Raw genomic sequence first — 12188 nt, 5'->3', positions numbered from 1 at the left:
CCCCTCCCCCACACCTTTTTTCCCCACCCTATCCTTCTACGGTGGCCGAGAACAGCCATTTCCCAGGGATGAATGAAGGTGCTGTGGGACGCGCGCAGCCTAGGTCGCTTCCATATTCCCCTCCCTCTTTTCCTCCCCGCCTCTCTAGGTCTCCTCCCCATTCCTTCCCCACCCCCCACAGGGGCCCGGTTTCTGTCTGGCGCCTGCGCCTCTCTGAGCGTGGGAGCCGACTGGCGGCTGCGCGCGCGCGGCTCGGGCTCGAGGCTCAGGGGATCCAGACGCTGCCTAAACTGGGTCCTGGCCTCGGGCCGCGCTCCCGATTCTGGCCGAGGTCTGCCTTAGGTAGCTGGGGTTCGGCGTGGCGCGGGAGGCCGGCGAGGAGCGTAGGGCCTCGGGCGCCCTTGCCGTTATATTGGCCACCTCTGTCAGGCTCGGGCACCTCGGCGCGGTCCCTGCCCCGGCCCCTGGGGGCCCGGAGCAAGGATTGGGGAGGGAGAAGGGGTGGGGGAGGGGGAGGGGAAGAAGGATGGGTGGAGAGAGCGAAGGCCCAGCCCCGCGGCCCGAGCGGGGAGGGGGCGGGGTGTGTGTGTGTGTGTGTGTGTGTGTGTGTGTGTGTGTGCGCGCGCGCGCGCGCGCGCTCGTGTGGTGTGGGGGTTGGGGGGGGGGTTCGTGCAGCGCGGCAGCTTCTGGACGGCTCCTAGCCTTCACTTCACAGCCTGGAGCTAGAGGCGGAGGAGGCTCAGGAAGGAGCTCGGAGTCTCCCTCCTGCAGGCTCCTAGAGGAGCCCAACCCCCTTATTTTATAGATGTGGAAAGTGAGGCCCAAAGAGGGGAAACGGGCCCAGGGTCGCGTCAGCCAGCAGAATACACAAGCTTCGATTCCATTCCAGGGCTTCTGGCTCCAAATCCGATGCTTTTTTCCCCCTTATCGCCGTGGAAACGAGGCCAAATATAGAACATTAACGTGTCGCCATTTATTTTTTATTTAGATGCTTTTTCTGCAACGAGTGGAAGTTTGACTTGTATTAGTTCCCACTGCACTGTGGCAGTACTGTACTAGAGTGCACGATATCTAAGTCCTTTCCTGGATTCTCAGACTTAATAGATCTGGGACCCTGGCAAGTTACTGAATTCAAATGCCACTCAGCTTGAGTTAGTACTTTGTGGATGGAATGCTAAACTGCCCCAGGCATTTAATAGCTCTGAGATGCTAGTCACATAATCCAACTGAGCCTTTGCTTTCTTTATAAAATGAGGGGGTTGGACCTGGTGGCCTCAGGTTCCTCCTACTTCTGAATTTAAGATCCTATGAGTTCCTCAAACAGAACTAGGGTGTAGTGAGAGGAATTGGGTTCAAGATCTACTTCTGAGGTTTACTCCTTGTATGATCTTGGACAAGTCACTTAACCTCTCAGGTCTTCAGTTTCCTCAACTGTAAAATGAGGGGGTTGAACCAGATGGCCTCTAAGGTCCCTTCTAGTTCTGGATCTATGACCCTGTGACCCTGTATATAGAATATAGAAGGCATTTTTCCTGTCTTAAAAGCTTATATGGTATTCATTTTAATAATTTGGTACATTTACTTTCCATATGTTATGTGTACTATGTTTCTTAATGGTTTTTAGGTAGATAAGTTAATGTACCAAATCACCCAGTGAATCAGAAACAGAGCTAATGTCCCTGGTACCCTTAGATTGTAGGTCAAATGTTCTCTGACCTTTATGGAATTGCAAGTTATTTAGAACCATATAAATTGAGGTATCTCCTAACTTACACTTTTTTTTTCTTTTTATATATTAGGGTTAACAGTGACGATGGCAGAGTGTACAAATCTTCAGTTTGTCAGCCCTTTTGCCTTTGAGGCAATGCAAAAGGTTGATGTTGTTCGTTTGGCCTCCCTCAGTGATCCAGAATTAAGACTTCTCCTGCCTTGTTTGGTGCGGATGGCACTGTGTGCTCCAGCTGACCAGAGCCAAAGCTGGGCTCAGGATAAAAAACTTATTCTACGCCTTCTTTCAGGGGTGGAAGCGGTCAATTCCATTGTTGCATTGCTGTCTGTGGACTTCCATGCTTTGGAACAAGATGCCAATAAAGAGCAACAGCTTAGGTAATAAACCCCTTATCACAACTTGATTTGGGGTTTGGGACTTATTAACTAGGCATCTTCACAGGATGTTATTTTTAGAAAAGAGGAACAAAAAAATTGCTCTAATCCTGGGGTTTTAACAAGCAGTTTTTTTTACCAGATTTGTATTTGTATTTATATTCATATTTGTATTTGTATTTATTTTGAATTAGTGAAATGAGATCATAGTTCAGAATTATCAGTACATATTCAGATTTTCGTAAGTTCTCTAGTTGCTTTTTAAAATAAAATCATTATTTTTTCTAATTTCCATAATATTGCTCACTTAAGTGTGTGTTTTGGGATTTTTTTGGCATTCTTTACTAGGCATAAATTTGGTGGAAGCAGTGGAGAGAGCATCCTGGTATCACAACTTCAGCATGGACTGACGTTAGAATTTGAACATAGTGATTCACCTCGTCGTTTGCGTCTTGTGCTTAGTGAACTTTTAGCAATAATGAACAAGGTAAATTTCTTCTGCTGATAGCTAGAAACCCACTTGATTTGATATTTTGTTGCTGAAAGGGAACCCAGAGGTCATTGAGTCCAGTCCCCTCATTTTACAGATAGGACACTGGGACTCAGAGAGTTCAAATGACTTGCCCAAGGTCAGTTATTGATGTGAACTCAAATTCTCTTAACTTCAGAGACTGTGTTTTTTGTACTGTACCATGCTGTGGTGTGTGAGGTCAGTAATAACAGTGGTAGGCAGACTACCATTCTTTACTGTGTATTGTTCTATCTTAAATCTACCAGGGCTTTTATCATCAGAGGCTAGCACTTTTTCAGAATATTGCCTTGAAACTTGTTCTTTCTTGCCTCCTAGCTTGCCTCATTTGTATCTATCTGACTTTTTCCAATGCAGAGGCGAATCAGATGATATTTTTAGTTATCTGAAAAATCAACTGCTACATGGTAGTCTGTAAAATATATGGGAAGGTGCCTTATCTTAGGTACTAGCTACTTTGCTAAATCATCACATTATGATCGTTTACATCAGTTTTGGTCCTAATTGCCAGTGGTAAAAACTGGTGAAGACTTTTATTAATCTGGGACCAAAAGGACCAAATTATACTAGTTTCTTATTTTTCCCAAAGAAAATATTTAAAATTATTATGTGAGGTCTGATTTAAGTGGTAGTTTTGTATTATGATTTAAAACATGTTGATCTTTTTTCTTTTGGGGGGAGGGGCATGCAACAAGGGTAAGGTGACTTGCCCAGGGTCACACAGTAAGTGTCAAGTGTTTGAGGCCATATTTGAACTCAGGTACTCCTGAATCCATGGCCGGTGCTTTATCCACTGTGCTACCTAGCTGCCCCAAAACATGTTAATCTTTATAACATTTCTTAGTAGGAGCAGATTGGTATTCTGTTCTACTTAATTTTTAGTATTTCAGCATTATAAAACTTTTTCTCCTTATATATTTTTCCTTTTGAATTTAGTATATGTTATTTGGGGGGAGCAGGGCAGTGAGGGTTAAGTGACTTTCCCAGGGTCACACAGCTAGTAAGTGTCAAGTGACTGAGGCCAGATTTGAACTCAGGTACTCCTGAATCCAGGGCCAGTGCTTTATCCACTGTGCCACCTAGCTGCTCCCTAGTATGTATTTTTGATAAACTGATCTGTCATGCTCCATTAATTGTAGAATTAAGATTGAAGATTTATTTGCTTAGTTCTGTTAATACGAGATATGATGACAAAACTGAGTAAGAAGAGTATTGAATTCATTTTAAAATAATAATTTGTTATTGTTAATGTTCTAGTTTAAGTAAATGCGTATCCCTCGTGTCATTTGAATTTGGAATTGTTCTCGTGTGTCATTTTAAAGTTTTTAAGTTATTCGTCTAAGATTGAAACATGCTACTTCAGGTAGCATTCTTGGTTCATGGATCAGCTTGCAGAGGATTCCTATTGTTTTCCATCTTTTTGCTTTACCCAAGGGGTAATTGCTTGAAATGCAGTTGTTGAGGTTGATACTGATATGCTTAGACAGTCATTCTTATCTTCTTCAGGAGATTTTTTTCTTTCTTTTTTTTTTGGTGGGGCAATGAGGGTTAAGTGACTTTCCTGGGGTCACACAGCTTGTAAGTGTCAAGTGTTTGAGGCCACATTTGAACTCAGGTCCTCCCGAATCCAGGGCCAATGCTTTATCCACTGTGCCACCTAGCTGCCCCCAATGTTTTCTTTTGTTCTTTCTTTTTTTTTGGAGTTAGTCAGTGTTAAGTGACATACCCCAAATCACACAGCTAGTAAGTGTTTGAGGTTGGATTTGAACTCAGATCCTCCTGACTCCAAGGCTAGTGCTCTTCAGGTGATTTTCTAATTGAGTTTTCATGTGATTGAAATTTATTATATTTTGATCAATATTGGTCAACAAATATTTATTTGGAGGACACATAGCATTTTGAGTTTTTACGATACCTATTGATGGGCAGAGACAATCCTCAGTCTTAAGGACTAATTCCTTAGCTATAGTTTATGGAATTATTAACTTACTTGAAATTTTGGATTTTTTTATAGGTTTCTGAGTCCAATGGAGAGTTCTTCTTTAAATCATCTGAGCTTTTTGAGAGTCCGGTCTATTTGGAGGAAGCTGCAGATGTGCTTTGTATTTTACAAGCAGGTACTGTGCTAAGATACATTTCAGAAATAGTTTATTCTTCAGTGATACAATGTAACATTTTCAACCTTGAACATTGTGTTACTTTCAGATTGCCAACCATAATATTTATTTTAAATACCCAAAACAGGAAGGAAAGTTTATGAGATGATAAAGTTCCTAAGTCTTTCTGAATTTAGATCACTTCAACTGAAGATGTTCACTGCCTAATTTATTGAAATATTACATAGTGCTCATTTTATTAACTGAAACAAACCTTGTTTATCCACAGAGCTTCCTTCCCTACTTCCCATAGTTGATGTAGCTGAAGCCTTGCTACATGTTCGAAATGGATCCTGGTTCCTGTGTCTCTTAGTGGCCAATGTCCCTGACAGTTTTAATGAAGGTAGGTAAATCTTTTAAAATGGAATATTAAAATTTTTTGATTGTATAACTCAAGGGCTTGATTTTTTTTTTTTAGTTATGGAGAAATGGTAATGGAGGTTTCACTTGAATATTCTTAGAAATTATGGCCATTTTAGGAACTGGGCTATAAGTCCAGTAATGCATTCTCTGGTTCAAAAGGTATGGTCATTTAGGAAGTTTAAACAGTTGTAATTTTGAAATTTTGGAAAGGTATTTTTATGTCAACTGAAAAGTAGCCCGAGGCATCATGTAATGAGAAATACTGGGAAAATATATTTTTTCTGTAAATTCTTTTTTCAGTTTCATCATTGCTATTACCTTACATATAAACCAGGTTTAGAATAGAAAATGAGAGAGACCAACTTTCTTGTTTTTCATCTTTATTTCAAATTAGTAATGACTAGAAACCATTACATTAATTTATTAGGGTCTGAATAAATCAAAATCAAGTCAAAAACTTTATTGTGTTAGTTACTTCATGCAAGGTGATAGGTACTCTGAATTGGGTTTCAGGGCTTTATTTCAGAATCAGTATTACAATGAATAGTTACTTTGGCAGTTTTAGCTAAAAGGTTGGGGACTGGGTGAACCTTTTTAAGATTGAACATTCTCCCAGTCCTGTGGAGTAAAAAGCATTTGTGTTGAATGTTATCAGGGATAGATATCCTTATGCTGGCTGCTATAAATTTGTCAAAGAAATCTGATGCAAAGATTTTTTCCTTATTCCATTGCTCCCTTATCCTAGCTTCATTAATTTTGTCTGTGCAGAAGTTTTTTAGTTTTATGTAATTGAACTTATTTATTTTATTTTTTGTAATTTCCTCTAATTCTTGTTTTGTTAAGATTACATTTCCTACCCAAAGCTGTGAACGGTATTAATAATTATTTAATAAACAGCTCTGTGTAGTGTACTGCAGATAGAAAGATGAAACAAGACAGGCTCTATCCTTTGAGAGCTTGTAATTAGTAGTGAGAATAAAAAATATTAGCTGATAACTTGAATATGTTGGAATTGAAGTGAATAGGAATTTGAGTGCTATGTAGGAGTGAGTGAGTGATTATGGTTCAAGATTCCTCCACACATGCAGTGATGCTAGAGAAAATCACCAAACCGTGCTCCTGGGTCCACTACAGTTTATGTTACATATAATGTCAACTGATCCTCACTGCACCAATTTTTTTTTTACAACTAACTAATTGGCTCACTATCCCATTTATTGAAGCAAACTTTTCCAAACTTTTTCATTTGTCTTCAAACCTCACATACCTCCTGACCACATGCTTTCAGCTGAGAATCTTGCCTCATATTTTAATGGGAAAATTGAGGCCATTCTCTGAGAGCTCTCTCTTCTCCTCTCTTCCTCATCTCACATTGCCCAGGTGCCTTTTGCTACTGTTTCCTTTTTCACCCTGTCTCACATGAAGAGGTGGCACTTGCCAAAGCTAATCCCTCTACATGTACAATTGATGTCATTCCATCATGTCTTCTCCAGCAGATTGCTCTCTTTATCATACTTATTTACTCACTTGTTTTGAATCTCTCCCTGTCTACTGGCTGCTTTCCTACTGCTGCAGATATGATTGTCTCTCTCATCTTCAAAAACCCCTCACTTGATCTGTCCATCCTGAATAACTATTGTCCTGTATTCTCTTTCCTTTTGTGACCAACCTCCTTGAGAAGGCCATCTATTTATTTTATTTTTTAATTTTTTTGGTGAGGCAATTAGGGTTAAGTGACTTGCCCAGGGTCACACAGCTAGTAAGGGCAAAGTGTCTGAGGCTGGATTTGAACTCATGTCCTCCTGAATTCAGGGCTGGTGTTTTATCCACTGCGCCACCTAGCTGCCCCCATTCTTTTCCTTTTAAATTTTGAGTTCCAAATTTTCTCCCTCTCTTTTACCTCATCCCTCATCCACTAAGTAAGTAAGCAATATGATATCAGTTATATATGTGAATTCATGCAAAACATTTCCATATTTTTTAAACCATATATATATATATTTTTTTGTGAGGCAATTGGGGTTAAGTGACTTGCCCAGGGTCACACAGCTAGTAAGTGTTAAGTGTCTGAGGCCGGATTTGAACTCAGGTCCTCCTGACTTCAGGGCTGGTGCTCTATCCACTGTGCCACCTTGCTGCCCCAACCATATTTTTTTTTAAAGCAAGAAAAATTAAGTTAAAAAAAATATATATATGTATATATACACATACACACTTCTGTTTATACTCAGTTCATCAGTTTTCTCTGGAGGTGGATAGCATTTTTTCATCATGAATCCTTTGTTATTGTCTTGGATGGTACTGATCAGAGTAACCAAGTCTTTCACAATTGATCATCATTATAACATTGCTGTTATTGTGCACAATGATCTCTTGGTTCTTCTCACTTTACCTCGATTCATATAAGTCTTACCATGTTTTTCAGAAACTACCCTCTTCATCATTTCTCATGACACAGTAGTAATCCATTGTAATTATATGCTACAACTTGTCTAGCCATTCCCCAGTTGATGAGCGTTCCCTGATTTCCAATTCTTTGCTACCATAGAAAGATCTGCTATAAATATTTTTTGTACATATAGGTCCTTTTCCTTTTTCTTTGATCTCTGGTATACAGATGTAGTAGTGGTATTATTGGGTCAGAAGGTATGTACAATTTTATACTCCTTTGGGCCTAGTTTCAAATTGCTTTCCAGAATGGTTGACCAAGTTCACTATTCCCCCAATGGTTCATTGGTGTACCTGTTTTTTTCTCATTCCCTTCAGCATTCATCATTTCTGATAGGTTTGAGGTGGTACCTTAGAATCATTTTATTTTGCCCTTTTCTTAAACAGTAGTGACTTAGAGCATTTTTTTGTATAACTGTAAGTAGCTTTGATTTTTTTCTCAGAATTTCCAGTTTATATCCTTTGGCCACTTGTCAATTGGGGAGTGGCTCTTACTTTATAAATTTGACTTAGTTCTATACTCAGTATATATTTGAGAAATGAGGCCTTTATCAGAGAAACTTGCTGCAGAAATTTTTGATACTACTTCTTGTCTATGGTACCTTTTAGCAAAATGTAGTTTCCCTGATTATCCCTTTTTTTTTCTTTCCCTTTTTTTGGGGCAGGCAATGGGGGTTAAGTGACTTGCCCAGGGTCACACAGCTAGTAAGTGTCAAGTGTCTGAGGCCGGATTTGAACTCAGGTACTCCTGAATCCAGGGCCGGTGCTCTAACCACTGCACCATCTAGCTGCCCTCTGCTTATTCCTTTTAATTAGGTCTGTTTTTGCTTTTGCTTTGTCTAAGATCATGATTGCTATCCTTGCCTTATTTGGTTCAGCTGAAGCATATTAGATTCTCCTGCAGCCCTTTATTTTAACTCTCTGGTTGTCTTTCTATTTTGTGTGTCTTTTGTAAACAGCATTTTGTTGGATTATGTTTTCTTATCTGTTCTGCTGTTCGCTTCCATTTTATGGGTGAGCTCATCCCATTCATATTCACAGTTATGATCACTAATAATGTATTTCCTTTCATCCTGTTTTCTTCTGTTTGTTTTTCTCTCTTTTAATCCTGTCCCTCAAAAGTCTTACTTTGCTTTTAACCACTGCCTTCCCTTTTATCATAATTCCCCACCCCTTTTCTCTTATCCCTTCTCCTCATTTCCCTATTGGGTAAGTTACATTTCTATACATAGTGGAGTGTATATGCATGTATGTATATGTGTGTGTATATATGTATATATGTATATATGTATATATATATACACACACACATGCACACATATATTTATGTGTGTGTGTGTGTGTGTGTGTATGTGAGACAGACACTTCCCTCCTTGAATCAGTTCTGATGAGAGCAAAGTTCAAACGTTGTCCATCATCCCCATTCCTAGTCCTTTTTCCTTTTCACTGTATAAGCTCTTCCTTGCATGCCTTTTTATTTATTTATTTATTTATTTATTTTTGGTGAGGCAACTGGGGTTAAGTGACTTGCCCAGGGTCACACAGCTAGTAAGTTGTCAAGTATCTGAGGCTGGGATTGAATTCAGGTCCTCCTGACTCCAGCACTGGTGCTCTATCTACTACGCCACCTGGCTGCCTCGTATGTCTTTTTGTTTTTTTTTAGTGAGGCAATTGGGGTTAAGTGCTCAGGGTCACACAACTAGTAAGTGTTAAGTGTCTGAGGCCGGATTTGAACTCAGGTACTCCTGACTCCAGGGCCAGTGCTCTATCCACTGTGCCACCTATCTGCCCCGCATGTCTTTTATGTGAGAAAATGTTCCCCATTCAACCTTTCCCTTCTTCCTCCTCCCAGTGTGTCCCTCTTTATTTTTTTTGAAGATCACTTCAACATAATTGACTCATATCTATGCCCTCTCTCTATGTAAACTCCTTTTCACTGCCCTAATAATGATAAAGTTTTTAGGAGTTACATGCATCATCTTCCCTTATAGGAATGTAAATGGTCCCTTTTATTGAGTCCCTTATGATTACTCTTTCATGTTTCCCTTTTTATGCTTCTCTTGAGTCTTTTGTTTGTACATTATCTGTTCAGCTCTGGTCTTTTCATCAGGAAAACTTGAAAACCTTCTATTTCGTTGTGTCCATTTTTTTCACCCAAATGATTACACTCAGTTTTGTCGGGTTGGGGGGGGGGAGAAGGAGAGGTGTTATTCTTGGTTGTAATCCTAGCTCCTTTGCCTTCTGGAATATCATTCCAAACCCTCTGCTTCTTTAATGTAGAAGCTATTAATTTTTGTGTGATCCTGACTGTGGCTCCATGAAATTTAAATTGGTTTTTTTGGGTGCTTTGAAGTATTTTCTTTTTGACCTGGGAGTTCTGGAATTTGGTTGTAATATTCCTAGGAGCCTTCATTTTGGGATCTCTTTCAGGAAAATTCCTATCAGGTAGATTCTTTGAATTTGTTTTACCCTCTGGATCTAAGATATCAGGGCAGTTTTCCTTAATAATTTCTTGAAATGGGATATCTAGGCCGTTTCTTTGATCTTGTCTTTCAGGTAGTCCAATAATTCTTTTTATTTTATTTTTTTGCGGGGCATTGAGGGTTAAGTGACTTGTCCAGGGTCACACAGCTAGTAAGTGTCAAGTGTCTGAGGCCGTATTTGAACTCAGGTCCTCCTGAATCTAGGGCCGGTGCTTTATCCACTGTGCCACCTAGCTACCCCCTCAATTCTAATTTTTAAGGGATTATTTTCTTTAGTCAGATTTTGTACCTGTTTTAGTTGGCAATTCTGTTTTTTAAGGAGTTATGTTCTTCAGTGAATTATTGTGCTTTAATCATTAGGACGATTCTTTTTTTTTAGGGTGTTGTTTTCTTCAGTGTGTGTGTGTGTGTGTGTGTGTGTGTGTGTGTGTGTGTGTGTGCGAATGTGCGTGTGCGTACCTCTTTTACCAAATTGTTAATTCTCTTTTCATAATTTTCTTATATCACTCTCATTTCTTTTTCCATTTTTTTCTCTACCACTCATCTCTTTCTTTGACTCTTTCAGGAATTCTTGTTGGGCTTTGGGTCCTGACTCCAGGGCCGGTGCTCTATCCACTGCGCCACCTAGCTGCCCCCCATAATAGCCTTTTATGGTCAAATTCTTTTTTTTTTGTTGTTGTTTGCTCATTTTCCAGTCTGTTTCTATATTTTGAACTTTGTTATAGTTGGGCTCTACTCTCCTGGGGGTGGGGAGGCACTGTGCAAAGCTTCAGGCTTTTTGTGCTGCTATCTTTAGAGCTAGTTCTGGGGGTCTGCAGGTTTTTGGTGCTTCAGAGTGTTGTGATTCTGGGAGAGGTATAGTCACTGCCCTTCTCGTCTGCATTCTGGTCTTTCCTAAGGAAAGGCCCTTGGATCTGTGCACCCAAAAGCTCTAGTGCTCTCTTTGCCTTGCAATTGCACCTAGGGGCCTCTGCTCCCTTGTGACAGACCTTCAGCATTCCTCTTCACCCTGGAACTGCATCGCAGAATGTATATGGGGAATAGACTTGCCAGTCAATGCCAATTGTATCCAGTGCCAGCAAAGGGTCCTCTGTAATCTTTCTGACCAGTTTTCTGATCCTTTGACTTTCTTTGGGTTAAGAGCTCCTGAAGTTGCTATTGTTGCCACCTCATATGGGCTCTGGACAGGTTTCTGCCCCAGTGTCACAGATTCCACCTCCTGACTCCCTAAATTTTCTTAGGCTAGAAAAATGTCTCAATCTGCCACCTTAAAATTTGATTTGAGATATTATTTTAAATTTTTTTTTTTTAGCGAGGCAATTGGGGTTAAGTGACTTGTCCAGGGTCACACAGCTAGTAATTGTTAAGTGTCTGAGGCCACATTTGAACTCAGGTACTCCTGACTCCAGGGCCGGTGCTCTATCCACTGTGCCATCTAGCTGCCCCCTGAGGTGTTATTTTAAAGTTGTTTGGAGGGGAATGTTGAGAGAATACAGCTAAGTTACCTATAATCTACCATCACTGGGAATGATTTCTTAATTGTCAGATTTAATGGCCTTTTCTGATCACCCTCTTCTCCTTGAAATCCCATTTCCTTCAAGTTTTAAGGATGCTATTCTTTTCTGATTCTCTCCCTTATCTAGCTGCTCCTTCTCAGTCTTCTTTAATGGATCTTTATCCAGATCATGATAAGCTTATGTATCTTTTAGTGCTCTGTCTTGGGCCCTCTTCTCCCTCTATACTATTATACTTATTGATCTTATTTGATCCCATGGATTCAGTTATTATTTCTGTACTGTTGGATTCTCAAATCTAGCCCTAACCTCTCCGCTGACCTTCAGTCTTGCATTTCCAATTGCCTGTTAGACATCTCAAATTGGTTATCCTTTAGATATATGACACTCAGTATATCCAAAACTGAATTCATTATATTTCCAGACCCTGTCCTCTTTTTAACTTGCCTATTGATGTTGAAGGCACTGTCATCTTTCTTTTTAGCTGAGTTTTCAACTTAGGTCTCATCCATGATTCCTCACTCTTAGTTCCTGTATCTAATTTGTTTCCAAGGCCTGTCAATTTTTACTTTGTAACATCACTAGCATGTAC

At 40.0% G+C, this 12188-nt stretch overlaps 1 protein-coding gene across 2 annotated transcripts in view; it reads left to right on the top strand.

Annotated features, from left to right (window-relative positions):
- The first annotated feature begins 200 nt into the window (after positions 1-200).
- INTS2 (integrator complex subunit 2) overlaps positions 201-12188 on the top strand; it is a 48359-nt gene continuing 36371 nt past the window's right edge. Inside the window, exons 1-5 of one of the 2 annotated variants that reach the window (XM_044002307.1) lie at positions 201-342; positions 1800-2106; positions 2452-2590; positions 4647-4749; positions 5018-5131. In XM_044002307.1, coding sequence (XP_043858242.1) covers positions 1814-2106; positions 2452-2590; positions 4647-4749; positions 5018-5131 — 649 coding nt within the window. In that variant the 5' untranslated portion in view covers positions 201-342; positions 1800-1813. The remainder of the gene's footprint in view (positions 343-1799; positions 2107-2451; positions 2591-4646; positions 4750-5017; positions 5132-12188) is intronic. The other variant, XM_044002308.1, reaches the window with a different exon arrangement.

Source organism: Dromiciops gliroides, chromosome 4 (assembly GCF_019393635.1).
Source record: "Dromiciops gliroides isolate mDroGli1 chromosome 4, mDroGli1.pri, whole genome shotgun sequence".
Taxonomy (NCBI): Eukaryota; Metazoa; Chordata; class Mammalia; order Microbiotheria; family Microbiotheriidae; genus Dromiciops; species Dromiciops gliroides.
Note: the sequence above shows the minus strand (reverse complement) of the source record. Positions and strands in the feature narration are given on the sequence as shown.